Raw genomic sequence first — 18,924 nt, 5'->3', positions numbered from 1 at the left:
ATATCCTAGGTTCGCTTTGACCCGGATCGCGTGCAACGTAGTTGACCGGATCATGGGTGTACGGTGGGTGGATGCGGTCTGCTAGGAGGTGATGGCCTTCCCAAAGCCCAAGTGTGCGAGAGCTCAACAATAACTTGCCTTCTGAATCCATAGGCATCATCGGGGAGACACATCGCTACTGATCATGACGGCAGGAAGTATAACGCAGTGTCCCCAGCATAGTCTATTCCGATCCTCCCTTTTCACGGTCAGGTATTGATTTCAATCCAATTCAAATTCCTCCTGGCAGACGCAGAGATTGCCGCATTGGTCACCAACCCAGATAAAGGTGGCTGCCTACTGCTGAATGAGTTGATTTACTCCCACGAAGGATCTGACACCAATCGAAATCAGTACGTGGCTGCATTCCACTGCCTTAATCCTACATGGCCGGCGACTCGGGTTGACGTGCAGGCCTACCCGTCTGCCGCCAAAACAGCCGGGAGGTACTTTTATCTATGCAGCTACAAAGGCATGGGAGGCCGGAAATTATTTTGCATGCGAGGAGCCTCACAGGTCGTAATATGTATATGCTGCCATGCCTCTCGAAACCCTGGCTGGGTGAATAACAGGAATTTGTCGGCCCGCAGACTCCTTCTATTTTTATTATTGTTTTTATTTTTATTTTTATTTTATTTATTTTATTTTTTTTTTTTATTTTTTTGGAGCTTCCTTCGCCCGGGCAATTCTCGCTGAAACATAATGGACACACCAAGGACTATTCTAGGAGTGGCGTAGATTTTGCATGAGCGTGGCCCCTACTGTTGCCCCTCGACCAGACAGCAGCGAAGATTTTGAAAAAATTCTGGTTGTGGATGTTGAACGTTTTAGCTGACAGCTTCAGGAGAACTCCGCCCAGAACTGGTGATCATATGTAGCGTGACGCCTCGCTGCAAGTGATGGCATTCACGCAGCCGCACTCATTGGTTGCTAGAAGGTCGTCATGTAGCTACGTTTGGAGGACATGCAAGGATTCTCGTACAGATCCACGATAGTCTGATTGACTAGCTATCAGCGGCACGGCAGCCCCACCGAGGCAATCCACAAAACATCATGCCCCTTATCAAGTCATCCATTCTCGGTCTGCGAACGCATGCCTGGTAGTATAGTATGTCCGTTACACTGGCTATAATAAACGAATCTCATGGTCTCCCTTACAGCCCGCTATGCCCGGAACCTGTTGACGCATATCAGTGTACTGGCGCACTACCTGGCTCGAGATCATTGTTCTCCTTGTTCCGGCATTGTGGTTTCGCCCTGTGACCGAAATACCGAAAACTAAAGGTCCGAGGTGGAATAAGATCAGCAAAGGTGGTTTCTCGTGCTTGTACTTTCTCTAGTCCCTTCTCTGCTTTGCTTGTTTCCTTGGCTTCCCGCTGGCGTTCCTCCGCAGCCCGTTTATTTTCTTCCTTTGCACTCAAAGTGCTTTGTAATCGGCCCGGGCTGCTGTTAGCTAGCCATTTCCTAGATGCTAGTTTGGTCGGCCCTTGTTTATGTGTCAGCTGGTCACGGTAGTCAGCTAGTCAGTAGTTTCCCACGTACATGGTGGCTAATGAGCTGGAAGTTGGATTGGGTTCACTTATTCACTGTTGACGCCGAGCACATTCCAGAGAATTCTGCTTATCAAATTGCTTCTCTCCGCAGGGAACTATATCAGCAGAGGCAATGGGACTAGAGGCCCCAACGGCTCAAGCAACACACCCAAGTAGTGGTTGCCCGCCTAAGCTCCTCGAGTCAGAGCTTGATATGAGCCATTGATCCATTCTTGTGACAATATTATCGTATCTCTGTTTCCAGTTACGGGGTAGCCAGCAATCCCAAAGCGTGATGCGGAGTGAGCAAACGCGGAGAGGCGTGATATTGAACATGATCTGTTCTTTTCGTTGAGACTATGTTTGCCCTTGACTAGCTCCACAACTAGGCGGCTCGGATCCATCGCCTGCGTAATTCCTGCTAGCGCGAAATTGAAGCTTCTTGTTGCATACTTGCTACACGCCTTTGCCCGACCTAGTACGTTATATACAGTGTGGCTTTTTCTGGTAGGCCTACAAGTCTTCTGTCAATGTTTTTCTTCTTGTTATAACCCGAAGGTATCTACAGCGTGATGTCCGATACCATCCCAGAGAGTAGAATTGGTGAATACCACCGGTCAATTTCCCGAGTCACCACCAAAGAATCGCCAGAGTATAGCTCTGCAGAGGCCTACTATCCCCAGTAGGTGATAGCCAAGGCGACGGAAGGCGACTGGGGATCTGATCTATCATATACTTAGGCCCAGACAGCCAAGGCAGGGCCAAAGAAGTTGAATAATCCTTGATATCCCTGAACTGGCAGGAGCAGCTGATCCGGGCTTCCGAGTTGTGAGTGGCAAACTACTTTCCTTTGAGATGTTCTGTAAACCTTAACAGATGCGCGAGAGGAAGAGGGCCACTGAAAGTAGCTGAGAGCGTGAGGAATGTCTTTTCCCTTTTTTCTTTTTCTTTCTTCTTACCATCTTTAATAATCATGGTGGTGTACGGGCCGTAACGATTGGTGGGACGTTCCTCCGGAGCCAGGCGGGATACCTCTATAGGAATCGTAAGGTAATGTAACAAGAAAGATTATGAGACACTCTAAGACAGCGGCTGACCTTAAGAGTCCTGCAAAGCAGCCGATACCATTCATGGGCTAGCGCGCCGGGTCAAAGCACCTTTTGATTGGGAGGCAAGAAGCCCTGTCGGGACAGCTCCAACTTTTATGCCGCGTCTGGCCGTCTGGCCGTCCGGTCGCTGAAGGGGTGTTATAATCGTGCTGTGTGGCTTTCTGGTTCCGGGCCCTTCTTCCTAGTTGCCAGAGGCCATCCGCTGATCTATGGCAATGCATTAGGGGTCTTTTAATAGGCCATGACCTATGGTTGCGCGCCCCGCGATATGCTTCTCATGCTTCTGGAGTCCCTTTCCTTTATGTCTCCGTCGAAGAAAGCCGCGTCGACTGTTGCGCCTCGTTGCACTCATAGTCCATTCTGGTACTACTCGCGGGCTGAGTCGCGATTTGGGTTCAATTTCGTACAGCTGTCATGATTGGTGAAACTATCCCTTGCGTAGCGCTGTGCATGTCTGGTCCGTAGAGCTGTCACCTTCGGTATGTAATCGGTCAAGGAACGGTAGAGCTTTCTCTTGCCTGTCCGTTTCCAGATTTAAACCCCTGGGACATTCTTGGTCGGAGTGGGCATGTCCAATAGCGTTTCCAGCAGGACATAATCCAAATCACGCTCACTTTCAGCCTCCTTTATATCTACATCCTTTGCCACTGCCCCCTTCCCTGCCATTCAGTTGTTCTCCTTCGCAATCACTAAGGATATCAAACTCATCTTTAGTTGCTTTAAGGGCTAGTTCCCCTTCGCGGGTCACATGGATGTCCGCCTTTGATGGTACTGTTTCAATATGACTACAATTCTAACTGTACAAAAGTGAACTCTTAGGTACGCATATACTCCATAAGCATCATATTCAGAAGTGGTTCAATCAAACAATAATAGCGAGTTCGACAATGGCAGTATGGACGGTGACACCCACCAAGCAGGGGCGATAGGAATTAACCGTAGGGGCTCTTCAATTACCTGGAGTAAGTATTGAAACTGAACACGACTAGCTTTATTACATAATCACTGCTATTTCCATTTTTGGAACGTATGCTAGAATTTCAAGACGGCTATATGGCCTGTACGAATGCTTGATCCGCCACAGAGACGCTCGGAGGCCCAAAAAAGATAGGGCCTATAGCAGGCAAATGGGATAGTCTTCTCTTTTTGCTCGCATGGGTTTCGGCTCAGTGGACAATGGCGCTAATACCCGCTAGGTTTATCCAGGCTTATTAGCCCGACCTTGATAAGGTCCATATTATACCTGCTTAACGTGGAGAGCTCTGAGCGAACCTACGATAACCATTGGTAAGCCTTGGGTAAGGATTCTCTTGATAACGAAGTGGAATCGGAAAATAAGCTGTCAGTCCCGCCTCTATCGCCTAGATTTCCCCCGCTTCCTCTGACGTGTCCTGCTATATGTGACAAGATTGAGACAGTACGGGACAGTGAGAAGGACATAGTTACGGATAGACGATATCTTTAAAAACTGAAGAACTAGTTCCTCATGTCCAAAATTGGCACCTCTGTAGCCAAGCTATGTGCTACACTCTCTGGCATTGTCCAAGTGGCCTTTCCTAATAAAAAGCTGTTGAAGTTGCCGTAGCAATGTCCAAGATGTACTGTGTGACAGACCCCGAATTGCGTCGGTTACAGTGCATGCTCTTACCGCACTGCAGCGTAGTGTGTGTGTGTGCGTGTATTCATACTCTGACCCCTCGCAGATTAAAGCGATATGCAGGATCTCCCTATCTACCCTACTATATATTCCTTATATGCATTAAACCACTAGTTTTCTGACGAATTTGGAGCCTCATCGAGGCCTATGTTGGCCTAGTCGCCTAGAGTTTTGTTCTGCGGCCCCCGGGGCGCGCGACTTCGAAACATCTGGGACGCTTCTGCAGAATCCAGTACAGCCCCTAGGGTGCCGTGGTCTTGTTCAGCGTCTTGTGCCTTACCTCCCTTACCTTGTTGCCCTCCTAGCATATTTAAAATGCTGCTAAACGCAGCTCCAATCTTCCTCCGCAGTTCTTGTCGCAGGTATCTGAGTTTCGGGCAGTCCACCAGTACGTGGACTACTGTCTCACGAGCTCCGCAGACACATCTGTCATCGTACTGGAAACCATGTTGTTTCTAGTACGTTTCCAGCCAAGAGTGCTTTCCAGCCAAGAGTGAACCGTCCGAAATTGTGTGAATAGATATGCTCGGTTCCGTGGGAGCGATCCGTACAGCCTTCGGGTACGGATTGCCGGTAGGGTTTTGTCAATCTGGCGAAGGTGCCCTCCCTTTGGAGATTTGACCCACTCATCCCTCCATTCGTTCAGAATTCTCTTTCGGATGAAGCCCTTTTCCCGCGAGAGAAGGGGCTGAAAGGGGTGCATTTTCCTCGGGCCTACCGCTTCCTTTGCCAGCCGGTCGGCCTCATCGGGATCGTTGCAGTGTCCTGGCACCCATTGGAGGCGAATTGGGATCCTTCGCGCTTTCATTTCGGAGACTGCCTGTAGTATGGCTCGGACGATTTGCTGCCCGGACTTGTTAGACGGATTACGGATCGCTTGTAGCGCTGACATGCTGTCGCTTAGAATGGTTGCGGGATGTTCCACCCTGTCTAACTGGCTTTGCCCCTTCTGAGTTACTTGAAGAATCAGGCTGATGGCGTAGAAGATTACCATGAGCTCGGCTGCGTATACCGACCAGTGTTCCATTGAACCAATGCTGACTTGTCGCCACTCCGAGGCTTGCAGGTCTCCGTTGAGAGCTACCGTTGTGGCCCCTAGGTGGTTCTGCTGGCCGGATGCATCGGAGAAAATTGTAGTTCCGGGCATATCCCGTCTGGCCGTGGTATTTTCCTTTGCCTGTTCTCGGTCAGGTTCAATCTTGATCTCAGCAAATGTTGGCTCTCGCCAGGGCGCTAGTGGGGTGGGATCGATTGTCTCCAGGGCATGCAGGCGGCGGAGGTCCATTGTTCGTAGTGTCTTAGCCAGCGGGAAGTAGCAATGATGTCCGAGTTCTGCGAGTCCTTGCTCGGGCCATTAGCTCATGGATTGGGTGATGTTCTGGCATTGTGCTTAGGCTGGCTGCGACGAGCTGGGCGCGTTGTTTCAGCCGTAATGGAGTTGATAGTATGTAGGATTCTGCTTCGAGTGCCTGTGTAGACACGGTTCTAAAGGCAGAAAGAATCCGTATCAGGGCAGCTCGCTGGATGGTTGCCAGCTGCCGCAGGTGGGTCTTATCTTTAGTGGATTATGCTACACGGTAGATGCATAATCTACCCCCGCCACTGCGACGTAGTGCCGGAACTCTCTGCCGTCCAATCATAGCAGGTTAGTCATACCCCACCAGTGTAGCCCTCGACGAATGTTATACAGGCTATCATAATTAGCTGCAGGTGCGCGGGCCCGAAACCTCCTTTTGTTTTCAAAAGACGTCATACATGTCGACTGACACGCGGATCCTAATGTCCAAACAGAGTACTGTGGCCTGTGATAAACGGCAGATGCCGCACAAACACCTCGATAGCAATTTCCAAAGAAGAGTAAAAAAAGCCTCCCATGTTACTCAGTGGTGATACATCTGCACAGGCACGATCCCATTACGGTTACCATCACCTGAGGCGTAGGCAGCGTCATATTTGTTGATATGGCCTCGAATCCGGACTCAGAGTCTGTTTCTCCGAGTACTTCTACTTCTAAAATTGCCATCCCGAGATTATCGATTCATGAAGTGGCCGCTGGGCCACGCACTAGGAAGGCATGTAAGGAATGCAGAATACGCAAGGCAAAATGCGACGGTCACCAGCCATGCAGTCGATGCGCGGCATGTGGAGTAGAGTGTCTCTACATTGATGGGAAAAGGGAGACTATGGAAAGGTGCGTTCGCATTCATGACGCGCTGAGAAACTATAGTGACCGACAAAGATCAGGAGATACCTAGATCTTGAAAGTCGGGTTCAGGCGTACGAGAAAGTCCTGCGCCGGGTACAGTTTCGAGTCCCGCCCGAGGAAGGGGACCTTATCGCTCAGACTCTTGCCCATGTATGCCACAATCTGATTGACTGTCTATAAGCTCTGGCCTCTATTAACATACGTCCAAGTACGGTCTGTCTACTGAGGTGATCAACACTGTTACAGATCATGCACACCTTTCAGCTACAGAAGATGATACTGTTTATGCAATAGAGTGTGTACAGGAGGACCTTCATAGTAGCAAAACTTTACAGCCCATTGGATTTATTGGCGGTCCTTCTGAGCTGTCCTGGATTCAGGATTTGAACCAGGAGGTCGAGAAATACACAATATCTTCGGAAGGAATCTCTCCGAAAGGAGTTCCAACTAATGACTCAGAAGTTTTGAGTAGGGTGAGTTACTTCCTGGATGATCAGGAGCTGGCTATTTATGGAAACATCGATCTTCAGATTCAGCCACCTCAAGGTGTTGCGGAGCGTCTGCTTTGCCTATACTTTCAGACTGTGCATCTTTCGTTTCCCATTATCAGCAAACTGTCCTTTACGCAACAAGTGGGCAGATATTACGCCAATCCAAATTTACGTCCGCCGAAGAAATGGCTCGCGATTTTGAATTTGGTTTTTGCTGCCGCTGCCAAGTTTGCGCATTTAGTACCTCAACATTTGATGCAATCCATGGATAGCCCGACGGAGTATTTCTCCCGGGCTCAGCAACTCGCTACCGCAGAAAATCCATTAACTGAACATCCCAATCTTCAACAGGTACAAATTGAAGGTCTCACTGCGTTTCTGTGTATGGTGTTTGGGCATATTAATAGGTGCGATAGCAGTTTTGCTTACCCTTTGCTCGCCTTTCCTTTCCTCTTCCCTTCTTAGTTTACCTCTGTTCATCAAAAGCCCCCACGTTCTCATCGTATTGCAGGTCCTGGAGAGTGTGTGGTATCGCAATAAGGTCTTCCATTGCTATGGGAATAAACTTGCGGAATCAGAGTAAAGAGATATCCAATACCTTTCGAAGAAGAGCAGTTTCATCAAGATCCTGCTGCCAGACTCTTAGCAGATTCGGAATTTCGTGCTGAGTATATGCGGGATTCTACATTCTTCGGATGCACCCCTGCGAACCGGCCTCGAAATACCGAAAAATTTGGCGGCCGAAGGCCTGGCTCCAAACTTCAAGATATTGTCCCTAATACTTCTCGGTATTTTCTCTATTTGGTCGAGCTGACCAAGATCATGCGTCAAGCAGTTGATTCCTTGTACAGTCCAGGATTCGCGAGACGTCCTTGGCTTACCATCTATGCGGCCATGATAGACCTGGTGCACGAAACAGACGAATGGCTTTCCGGTTTAGCGGAAGCCTTTAGCTTCAAGAATCATCAAGGATCAGGCCAATTTGACAGGTGGAGATGGGGCCTTGCCGTCAGATTTCATAGCGTGAGGATTACAATATGTCGGCCCTCCCTTTGTCGGTCGGGAAGGCACAGACAAGGCACCGAGCCTTCCAAGGATCTTCAGGAAACTGCAGATATATGTATTGATTCAGCTTGCCAGATTCTGGATCTCCTGCCTGATATTCCTGACAGAATCTGGTTGGCTGAGGTGTCTCCATGGTGGTGTGTCCTACACTACCTCATGCAGTCAGCAACCATACTGCTGATAGAGCTGGGCTATCGCATCCGAACAGGTGCCGACCAGGCCGCTTTTATCGAATCACGCATTAAAAAAGCACTAGACTGGCTTTCCGCTCTGGCGGCTGATGATCTCGCTGCTGAACGTGCTTTCAAAGTCTGCGATAGTCTTCATCGTCGGCTCCTTCTCCGCTCGATCGTCGAACAGGACAGAGTTCCTAGGTTCTCTGCGGCGTTGTCAACGAAACTTATCCCTTCTGCGGATGTCCCAAGTTTAGTCTCCCAGGCTGAGCACAGTTCTACTCATGTTTCCGTAGTGCCGCACGGAACGGGGGAGTCGGCATTTATGGACTCAGAAATGAGGAACGAGGCAATGTTTCATCCAGCGCTCCAGACACCGTACGACCAATTCATGCCGTACGATTTGGACAGGGCATGGAAGTAATCATAGAAATCAGCCATCATCAAGTAGCACGCAGATCCTGAAGACTTTGGACAGTATAATAGTAAACTCAGGCTTACCAATACATTTGCTCATAACTTACTGCTGTGGCTATTTTCGAGAATGAAGGTGTTGTTGGTAGGATGATGGGATGGTATGACGCGGTCTTACCGTTGCGCCAACAAGGCAAACACGACAAAGACAGCAAATAAAAGAGTGCAGACATGTTCTCCCCGCAGAGCCAACCAACTCTCAACTCTAATCCTCACCACTCCTGCATTATACCGACCGGCTGACGACATGTGTTTGCATTCATGATTTCGTAGGTGTTTTTTTTTTTTTTTTTTTTTTTTTTTTTTTTTTTTTTTTTTTTTTTTTTTTTTTTTTTTTTTTTTTTTTGGTTCTCAACTTCTGTCTGAACTAGGTTGTATAATTAGATATAATACCCAACCCGACACCACACCATCTATCACCACCACCATCATTTTTGAGCATAATTTCACCGTCTCTTATCATCCACTTCGAGTCAACCATGTCAGATCATCTCATCCTCGCCAAAGCCCTCCAGAAAGCCGACTCAACGACCGACTCCCCCAGTCCCTGGCCCGAGGCCAAGCAGTTTTCGAATCCCTGGGCTTCCGCGTAAAGATAATCTACACCCGAGATCTGGACGTAATCTGATGATACTTGGTGCCTGCCCAGCCGGCGATCAATTTTGGAAAAAGGATTATGAGTACGGGAGCTACTGGAGTTGTCCTAGATGGCCGGCGATGCAATTTAGGGGTACTTCTCTATGAGACCGGACGGATCTTTATAATCAGTGACTGGTGATGAGTTGATTTTTAGGTTCTGCGAATGACACCCCATATGATGCCTAGCTTCTTGGTATGCGGCATCTTCGGTGGCCCATCTTAGAGGCACCTCGGCGACGACACGAGCCTTTCATAAACTCTATATTCCATTTCCAAAACTGCACGCTTCTTATCAGATAGATCAAATTTTCTCGAGCCGCTCGCGTTCTAGTTCTTTTCCCAGTCGCTCCTGTTCTTCCTCGGCCCTCATCAGCTATCTAGGTACTCATCCAATGCCTGTTGTCTGTAAGCGATGTGAATACTAGAACATTCGCCGCCTTCTAGTATAGTGAACCATGCCTGCTATGCGCGACCTATTCACACCTGTATTCCAGGCTCGTTGTTTTGTTGCTGGGGCTTGGGTGTTGATAGGTATTTCAGTTCCTGCTCGGTGGAGTATGTTCGGCGGGGATCCTCGTACAGCGACTATAAGTATCTGCTGCTTCTGGGGAATCAGGACCATGCATGGAATGAGGTACAAGTGCCATCCGCGTAGCAACAGATTGAAGGATAAAGGCACGTACTCCTCCGGGGGTTCACGGGACGACGCTCTACCCTGCCTCATGGAAGCTCATTGCACATGGCTGTGCTCTCTGTTACACAGACTAGGCGCTTAGTGACTGATCTGATTTGATCACTGGATAGGACTGAGTCATAAGCCAGCAGTCCGAGTGGCACAGTGGACCGTCATGTTAGGGATTCTGACACATCGTTAATCTCAATCATAACTGAGCCTTATCTCACCAGCTGGGCAAATGCGGTCAGCCTGGACCAGCTCAAAGTGAATAAAATGAATCCCATCGTCAGCCTACAGGACCGAGTATCGCTCTTTCCCATGCTAGTTGTCGCATGGGGACAGAGACACAACACTGGTGGTTAATACATGACCCAGTTGTCGAGGTGAACTACCATATCCCTCAGAAACACACATGGGATTCACCTTTCGTAATGACCTCCAGCCTATTGAAGCAAGTACTGTTCATACTGTGGGAGCCTTATGTCCTTTCAGACGCTGGACATTATTCTTACCCTTTTCTTCTACTGCCTTCAACGAAACACCAAACGCCCATGCTGTAATTACCGTTCGGAGCATTCTCTGTCTTGCTCATAGTACTAGGGGCCTTGCTCAACCTGGGCAATATTGATTGCCCGCACAAATCTGTTGTCGTTGCGTGCTTCGTCCTAACCCCTAAACCCATATCAAGAATCACTTGTCCCGGCAGGGTAATCTCAACCATAATCCCTGATGTTTCTAGGAGTGATAGTCCCAACAAGACGGACACCGGTAAATTGTGATGGCGGTTTGACCAGGCAGAACACTGGCCAACTCACTACGGATCCAAACCCCGCAGGAACAAAATGCCCGGTCGGTCGATACCCAGACCCACCCGATTGGTTAGGACAGACCCCAGGGATTGACACCAACAGATTGTGTGCTTTGCACTCGGGATGTTCCATTACAACCCACTCGAAGTGGTTACTAGCGAGGTCAGTTCATGCAGGTAAATGCTACAAATTCGCGGAGAACGCGGGATAAACATACAAAAGAGAGTCAAGTTCACCAGATCACACCTAATGGGATTCTAGTGGCAGAGGCTAAGGGTATGATCTGGGTGAATTGCCCTTATACGCCATTGACTATATTGGCCGGCTACTAACCATCTCAACCGGTTGTTGAATCTCAGGTGGGAGTTTTGCCTAGGTAAACCGCCTAGAGTACTTCTGTTTTGCCCGGAACAATTCCGCGTTCTGCATATATACATGGGCTTCCTCCCGTTGTGGAGGACATTCTCTTTGTTAAGTGAACATTTGTCCGATCATTAACCTTGATTTTGCCCATAATTTGTCTCGGGAAAATTCACAGCTTGCATTCCATGCCGATACGAAAGGTCCGCTTACTCTGTCCATACGTGATGTTGGCCAATCTCTAGTTCCAAACAATACCATAAACAGGGAGAGTATCGGTTTAAAGCCATTCCACTTTTATTGGAGACCCATCGACCTCGACGTACAAATGCGAAGACCAAGATACTGTATGGAGTACACTCATATACGCCATCACCGATCTCCGCCTGTCACAATGGTTCTGCATCTCCCCTGTGTTTGCCTCGCTCTTGCCTTCCAGCCCTTACACCCTAATGTCTCGGTACAGTGAGAATGCCCCTTTCCCTACTAGCGGAAACTTTACTGTTGGCGGTCACCAATAATATCACAATCATGATGTCAAAGGACATTTGGAGGACGGATATCTCCAAGACCCAACTATGTTGTGCAAGAGAGATTGATGGTCACTGCCAGCTAATTTGCTACGCAGGCACTACAACAGAACAAGCGTTGTCAGCATCTACTACCACTTTAACTTTGGTGGACATCCTGTGTCTAGGTATGGGAATACCAACTCCAGAAGTATTGAACGCGAGCGCCTATCATTCGTCACATTCCCGGGAGCAGCCACCTGCGGTAGCAACTGTTAGCAAACCCAACCATCATCCCATATGAGTCGAGAGCTAATCGGCTATGTGTATCAGGAGCATGAGATCGAGTCTAGCTTCAAGGCTACAATCTATTGTTCTTTCACCAAGTAGTGTGGTCATCCAGATATTCTTCACCCTCTCTCGAATCGGCCTGCGAGGCTTGTGTTAAAGATGGGTATGCGGGATCGTCCCCTCCAGCATGGTGACCGTGACTAAGTTTAGTTCAAGGTGCGCCAACCCATATTTTGGGAGCGACGACTTTCTTGGCAGAGTGGAATCCACTGCCAATAACAAGCTAGCCTCCTGTATGGATTCGGCACCTTTGACAGTCGAGGGCTGCCAGGAAGGGCTCAGACGTGCAGCAAGCTATGTTGGCAGCCAAGTAGCCTTAAAAGGTGACCGGGCGTGTGGAGGCTTCGTTAATATAGCAAAGGCGAAAGGCGCGGAGGCGGGGGCTATTACAGTGAGCGGCACATGCATGCCTGATTATTCCAACATAATCATCTCAGCATAATCGTGCCCACGGGATCATAGAGGATCAGAGGAGTCTGCAGCGGCTTTCCTTTTGAGTGTTTAGTATCTATTGTTCTAAACTCCACAGAATACATAATATTAGGCTCCCGCTAGGTTGTAATCATCGTCAAAGCAACCCTTGGCACCGTTCTTTCTCACTACTGTAACTGGCCGATATGATTCTTAGACATGATTCTAGCCAGGGCTACCTCGCGATGCTATAAGATGCTGCAAAGTAAAAAGAAAAAACACGGCTTTCAAGATCATGATACAATGATCTACCATAGAAGAGGGAACTGAATGACGAGCTTGAAGAGCATGTCGGAACCGGACCACCCGGTGACATGCAACGTAGAGGAATGGAACGGGGTGTTATGCCGGGAAGTGTCATCATAGCCATCGACTAAATCACCATCCCAGCGCCAGTGCGCTCCGATCCGCCTGATGCAGGGGTAATGGTTCCATCACAGTACCATTTGTCTGTGTCTTCAGCCGTTGCCCCAGGCCTGCAATCTATCCTACTATTATGGCTAGGCACATCAAGCCACCTGTTGAGATATAGAACCCACTGGAGCATGTTCCTCGATGGGCTATTAGGACTTACATTCAACGCTGGACGCAGATCAGCCAAACATTGTCATAATTCAATGATAAGCAGCAGACTTTGGCAGCTTAAACAAAATTGTATCTCGCAAATAATTAGCTAGGGGGTAGATTTGGCTCTGGGCCAATCGAATCATCAATATAATAGGTTCTTCAAGAGATTATTACAGTACACTTGGAACTGTCCCTACGACAATGCAGGCTTCATTCAGGTGGAAGTTTGCCCAACACAACTGGCCGTACACCCAGATTCGCTTCACGCCCTATGTGCTTCCGTAGAGCCTGCTTCCAAATCATCAGAAAAGTGGGACATTTCCGGATATTGCATGTGAGGTGAACGCGGCTCTGTATAATGTCTCCTGCTTGCGGCCGATGCGTGGCCGATCCAAATCACGCCCGTACGCCGTGTGCAAATCCATCGGTAAATAGGCCGGTGCAAGACTTAGATCAACAGAAATATCGTAGCGCCCCCAACGGCAGTGCTGACCGACACGCCCAAACTCCGGCTCGGTATACCCCGTGCGCGGCGAAGACTATCAATCACCGAATCGCTGCGAATAGATGTTGTTGCGGTATTTGTAGATTTTGGCATTCTACTTATGTATGCCTTAGCTGTTACTCAATCGCCCGCAATTAAACAATAACGTATACAGAATACCTTGAACAGGCATGTGGCAGTAGTAGTGATTTGCAGGCTCATGAAAGCGGCGGTCAAGCGTGGTAGCCGTCCGAGGACACCCTTTCCTCCATGTCCGAATAGAGCTCGCCAAAGCCCGCCAAGAACCCAACCCATGGGCGGGTTTGGGCCTTAGTCAGCAAACCCATGGGTGGTCTTGTTGAATATCACGGTGGCTGTGATGAGTATCATGGTGGCTGAAACTTATGGCAGGGATGGGACCACACATATTTATGTGCTATCCCGCCCTTGTAAAAAAAAAAAAAAAAAACAAAACTCCTTAAGTAACCGACAATCAATCAATCTATTCTCACCTAGGTAGACCTCGCCAAATCGCGGGTTGGGTCTCCAACCCAACCTAAAACCAGCCAAGAGAAATGAATAACGGTAATACATACACAAACTACATAAGAATACCTACTAAAGATTCAACATTTCTCGTTAATTCCCGTAATATATGAGATTTTGGGTTCTTGGCGGGTTTCCGGGTAACCCATGGGTACCCATAAAAGCAATATGGCGAGGTCTATAAGGACGGTAGCAGCTGCCTAACTCTGGTCAGTGGTATACTCCGCACTCACAGTTACAGTATCATCACAGTCATCATCACAGTCATCATCACAAACAATTGTCATCTTCGTCATCTTCGTCATCTTCGTCATCATCATCATCATCGAGGGCGGCGTGGTGGTCTGACCAGTAAGGGAACCCGAGTCATGCCTCAGCGAGGCGATCGGTTTATCCGCTCTGGCGATGGCAATGGCTCCCCGCTATTCCGCCCGTGAAACCTTGAGGTCAAAGACGACAAGTGTTGGATCCTGTCTGCGCTTTCAATCCGATGCCCAGGCATCAGAAATATGGGGTGCGTCGGAAATCTATACGCACAACAACTGGGTATTTAGCAAGCTTCTGTCAAGCAGAGTCGGTTTTGGTGGCTGTTTTACCACCGTGGCCTATGGGAAATCAGTTTTTGATTCTACGGTAGATCTAGATCAAGCTGACAGGGGTTGAATTAGCTCCACATCAAATTGCGTTCGACTGTTACGTATGCCGCTCTACAGTACAGTAATTTCAAATGTAACTATGCTTTGCGTGTACACTTCTTGATGATGATGATGATTCATACGCTGACCCCTCGCCGGAGCGATATGCAGGTATCCACTATCTAGTTAACTCTCTCTATATACATCTGCTTACTATGAACCATTTCTTTCCTAACGAATTTGGAGCCTCGCTGCGGCCTGTGACTGTTTCTCTTCCACGCGACCCTGCCAATAAGGGGGAGGGTTGGGTATTACTGTGGAACGGATTCCTTTGTTGTGGTAAATGTGGTACAGACGATGGGAATCGAACCCACCACCTCCAAAAAGGAAGGTGACCTTCCCACATATTTGGAAGTTAGCCTCGGAGTGCTTACCACTACACTACCGCTACCGGCATACAGGAATAGAAGGTCTCTCGAAAAGGAACATCTCCGCCACATTGATCGGGCCCTGCCGGCCCACCGGACCCGCCGGCGCCACGGCTCGCTCCCCCAAAACCGAGCCCACTTATTCACCCAATTTCGGACTGGCCACTCATGGCTGGCGACACACGGAGAAGAACGCGAGCTCTGAGACGATGAGAAATATAATTGTGAAGCAACTGAAACCGTGGTTTACGTACTAATCGATTGCCCGCGGCTCAGTGGGCTGCGCCAAATCCTCCGACGCAAGATCGGAGGGGCGTTCAATAATTTTTCAAATATGCTGGGAGGAGCAGGACAAGATAAGGAGGGTAGGTTCCAAGATGGTCCGCAAGACAGTATCATCCTCGTAGCGGTCCTGGACTTTGCGGAGGCATCGCAGAGATCCCGAAGTCGCGCGCTGCGGGGACGTCAAAAAATAATCCCAGGCACTGGCTACCACAGGCCTTGGGGAGGCACCAAGTTCGTTGGGAAAGTAATAGTCTACGATGAATGAATGTACATAGAGCGTGGAGATAGTAGTAGCCTGCATATCGCTCAGGCGAGGGTCAGCATATGGATCAACAACAACAACAACAACAACAACAACAACAACAACAACAACAACAACAACAACAACAACAACAACAACAACAACAACAACAACAACAATGACCTCGATCTTTTATCAGCACATCTGATCAAGTCCGCCTTGATTGGTGTGAGCGGTAGCTGATAGGTTGTGCTTGTCTCGCTCTCAACAGCACAGAGCCTGGCTTAGTCCTCCATGCTTTTCATTTTGAGAACACTTTCACTGGGCGTTAGATGCGACGCTCGTCGAGCTGTCCCTAGCGCTGACCCATCAAGGCGGCATCTCTGGTTGACTGCAAATTCAGTGGCTGTGAGCGGGATGGCAACATCACATCGTCACATTCAATCAAGTGGTCCTTGGCAGCGCAAGCAGCAAATGAGTGGCGATGCTTCCTCCTCATTCAACGGCACATGACCTCTACTTGGGCCTATCGAGTCAGCGGTCTCGTTCTCTTGCATCTTGTTTCTAAATGGTGTTAGAGCCCAGTGCACGGTTGTGTCATGATGTGCCATTAACTGATGCGTTGCGCCCAACGCCACGCAGATCTTGTCCGAAAGGGTATACTACATCCAATCATCTTGTCACACTATTGCTGGCCAATCGTTCCTTACCACGTACCTGGGCAAAATGGGAGCCTCGAAGACATATTTGTGGGCGCACCGAGGATCCGGCTGAGATAGCCGGATGATATCCCTTATCAACACCACCACAATGACAATCCGAAAGACTTCCGGTCCGGTCCTGCCCATAAGGGAGAACATCATAATATCCTGTCGTTCCGTGATTTAACCCCATCTGACGATCTGCCTTCGCCTAGCGATGCCCCAATGCTTAGACTGTCTCTTCTCGGGTGTCTAAGCCCGCGAATTGCTATATGGCCGAAGGAAAAGAATACCCGTGGACTGAGAGAACAAAAATGGAGTCAACTTCTGCATGCGAAACGATAAACTTGGTCGGGTTGTTTGACATGGACGCCGGCCGTACAAGCGCGCTGAAGACTGTGCCGGGGAAACTGGGAACATCCAGTGCGAGTGAAACACTAGACTTGTTCGAGTTGTTTGGCACGGACGCCGGTCGTTACTACGCGCAAAATATCGTCGGAAGCCTATAGAATAGGATCATCTTTAAATTTTAATCAGTCACCTTTCTACTAAACTCTTTTAAGATTTCTTTCTAATACCTTGCAGTGACTTCCAGTGAAACGGAGCAGTAGTATATAGTAGACTCTTTCTAAACATCAGAACTCTAATGTGTCGTTTCCTCGCCTGCTAAGCTTTTCGGCTGGTCAAAGCTGTGCTGTCAAAATGCCTAGCGATGGCAGAAAGGTGTAAAAACTGAGAAATGTCCGTCCATGGATTGGGTGGGTGAAGGCTTCGATTTAAGTGGTCTGCCGTGCGGGGTAAAAGGCAGAATGTCGCCACGGAACAAGCCCCTTACGTCCATGCCAGACGGCCAGCAACGACCAATTCGTCACAAACATTGGAAAGAACGCTCAAAGCATACCGCACTTCAAATTACTACTTTTCTCTACAAATATTTACGGACCCTTGTAAGGTAGCGATTCCCTTCGTGCTTCATATAACCTACTCATCTCGTTCATCTCATCCGCTAAGGGAACACAACATCAGGCTGATCGAACAAAGGAGAAGTATATCAATCCATTGGTGCCATCGATAATCTCTGCTCGAGCACTCATAGCCCTTTCCTTTTCCACAAGACCTCAAAATATCATCCGCTCCCATCTGTGCCACAAATACACCATCTAGTCTGAACTCTAAGAGATATGGCTGCTTCGCGGGCAGAAGGCCTAAGGCTTCTTGCTCCAGCCCCAACTATAGAAGCTCCCCAACAGACAGATATCCGTATTAAGTCAAGCAAGAGAAAATCAATAGCCTGTGAGGCCTGTAAGAAAAAGAGGTCTAAGGTCAGCACGCAGAATGTTATTTCAGATAGCATATAGCTGATTGATAGGGGCCTACCAGTGCAATGGAGATCATCCATGCGATGGATGTGTTCAGGCAGGTACAGAATGTCATGTACTTGAAGGCCTTGACCGACGAAGGAAAGTTGCAATGCACAAGATAGGGCGGGACTTGTGTACAACTCGTTCACTTCTACATGAGATCGTGGTGGCTTTCGATGGTGGCACTGATGCAGATGTTGAACGGCTCATCAGCATAGCAAGGAATAATTCGTCTACTGATGTGAACACGAAGTTGCACGATTGGCATAGTCTCCAGGTGGGAAAACATTCTCTCATTGAACGAAATGTTTGAATGCTGTGCTGAGTCATATGTTTAGGACATGCGATTGCAAGTGAACTTCTATGAGCGATTGGTCCAAAATGTATCGGATAAATTCGGCAAGGATGTCTCTACTTACCTTGCAGATTCGTTGAAGGTAAAAGTCATCCTACTTCGATTGATAGCCTACTAACTGTGCTGCACTAGTCTTTCCCATCGCGATCAACGCCTCCAGCATAGCCGACTAAACCTCGCTAGATGATCTTCGTCAGTGATTCCAAGAAGGCGTTGACCCCAGGTGCGAATATGAGATGAATTGTCGAAACAGGTCTATTCGCCGGGATAACTATTTAAAACTGCTTAGCTGGAAAAGGTGGTGGAAAGTCCTGTCATTCAAACGTGCTACTTATTGAGCGGCACAACAGGTCTGGCATTGATGCATTACATTACTGAGCTACTATTTAAATCGACCAGTGCTTGTACCTCGACGTACAAACGTGTTTTAAGCGCATCGTCATCTACAAAGGGGAAAACGAGACGACCGAACTTCACCCAACAGTAACGTATAAGATTTTCCTCTCTAGGCGAGACTATCTATTTTCTTATTGATTCTTATATGCGCTGACGATAAGTTCGAATATGTACTTTTACCAAACGCGTTACTACTCGCAAAGGCTCCTTTAATAAGGCCCTGCCACATTGGCACTATGAGGTAGGCAGGATGGTTGAGAAAGTCCCTGTAGAACAGCAGCTGTTGTGACCCAAAAATTACGTGGCTGACTTCCCCGACGTCGACGTTTGTCGATTACGGCTCCCCTTTAGTTCCACGGATCGC

At 48.5% G+C, this 18,924-nt stretch overlaps 5 protein-coding genes across 5 annotated transcripts; all 5 read left to right on the top strand.

The window, feature by feature from the left end:
* Positions 1-6,118: 6,118 nt before the first annotated feature.
* On the top strand, positions 6,119-8,753 carry BO88DRAFT_436792 (uncharacterized protein). The gene is made up of 6 exons (XM_025709583.1): positions 6,119-6,528; positions 6,582-6,693; positions 6,753-7,016; positions 7,041-7,385; positions 7,500-7,555; positions 7,613-8,753. The coding sequence occupies exons 1-6, from the start codon at positions 6,299-6,301 to the stop codon at positions 8,694-8,696; spliced, it is 2,091 nt and encodes a 696-aa protein (XP_025560833.1). The 5' UTR covers positions 6,119-6,298; the 3' UTR covers positions 8,697-8,753.
* Positions 8,754-9,752: 999 nt separating this feature from the next.
* On the top strand, positions 9,753-10,297 carry BO88DRAFT_82982 (uncharacterized protein). The gene has a single exon (XM_025713171.1). It carries the CDS (start codon positions 9,841-9,843, stop codon positions 10,159-10,161), a length of 321 nt encoding a protein of 106 aa, XP_025560832.1. The 5' UTR covers positions 9,753-9,840; the 3' UTR covers positions 10,162-10,297.
* A 1,027-nt stretch (positions 10,298-11,324) lies between these two features.
* On the top strand, positions 11,325-12,557 carry BO88DRAFT_466209 (uncharacterized protein). The gene is made up of 6 exons (XM_025711464.1): positions 11,325-11,433; positions 11,498-11,695; positions 11,859-12,013; positions 12,073-12,193; positions 12,247-12,481; positions 12,528-12,557. Coding segments are annotated over exons 2-4 (294 nt in total). The 5' UTR covers positions 11,325-11,433; positions 11,498-11,558; the 3' UTR covers positions 12,075-12,193; positions 12,247-12,481; positions 12,528-12,557.
* BO88DRAFT_82971 (uncharacterized protein) lies at positions 12,119-12,675 on the top strand. Its single transcript, XM_025713170.1, has one exon. The coding sequence runs from the start codon at positions 12,218-12,220 to the stop codon at positions 12,530-12,532; it is 315 nt and encodes a 104-aa protein (XP_025560830.1). The 5' UTR covers positions 12,119-12,217; the 3' UTR covers positions 12,533-12,675.
* Positions 12,676-17,629: 4,954 nt separating this feature from the next.
* BO88DRAFT_344829 (Zn(II)2Cys6 transcription factor domain-containing protein) lies at positions 17,630-18,122 on the top strand (the record flags this gene model as incomplete). The annotated part of the gene is made up of 2 exons (XM_025703256.1): positions 17,630-17,770; positions 17,829-18,122. The coding sequence occupies 2 exons, from the start codon at positions 17,630-17,632 to the stop codon at positions 18,120-18,122; spliced, it is 435 nt and encodes a 144-aa protein (XP_025560829.1).
* Positions 18,123-18,924: the final 802 nt, after the last annotated feature.

Source organism: Aspergillus vadensis (genome assembly GCF_003184925.1).
Source record: "Aspergillus vadensis CBS 113365 unplaced genomic scaffold BO88scaffold_18, whole genome shotgun sequence".
Taxonomy (NCBI): Eukaryota; Fungi; Ascomycota; class Eurotiomycetes; order Eurotiales; family Aspergillaceae; genus Aspergillus; species Aspergillus vadensis.
This window is presented reverse-complemented; position numbering and strand designations above follow the sequence as displayed.

Bases quoted from the DNA above. Each gene is read 5' to 3' on its own strand.
- BO88DRAFT_436792 (XM_025709583.1), top strand. From the start codon at position 6,299: ATGGCCTCGAATCCGGACTCAGAGTCTGTTTCTCCGAGTACTTCTACT. The intron at 7,017-7,040 runs GTGAGTTACTTC...CTGGATGATCAG, and splicing joins ACTCAGAAGTTTTGAGTAGG to GAGCTGGCTATTTATGGAAA. The intron at 7,556-7,612 runs GTGTGTGGTATC...TTGCGGAATCAG, and splicing joins CGTATTGCAGGTCCTGGAGA to AGTAAAGAGATATCCAATAC.
- BO88DRAFT_82982 (XM_025713171.1), top strand. From the start codon at position 9,841: ATGCCTGCTATGCGCGACCTATTCACACCTGTATTCCAGGCTCGTTGT.
- BO88DRAFT_466209 (XM_025711464.1), top strand. From the start codon at position 11,559: ATGCGAAGACCAAGATACTGTATGGAGTACACTCATATACGCCATCAC. The intron at 11,696-11,858 runs GTGAGAATGCCC...TTTGCTACGCAG, and splicing joins CACCCTAATGTCTCGGTACA to GCACTACAACAGAACAAGCG.
- BO88DRAFT_82971 (XM_025713170.1), top strand. From the start codon at position 12,218: ATGGTGACCGTGACTAAGTTTAGTTCAAGGTGCGCCAACCCATATTTT.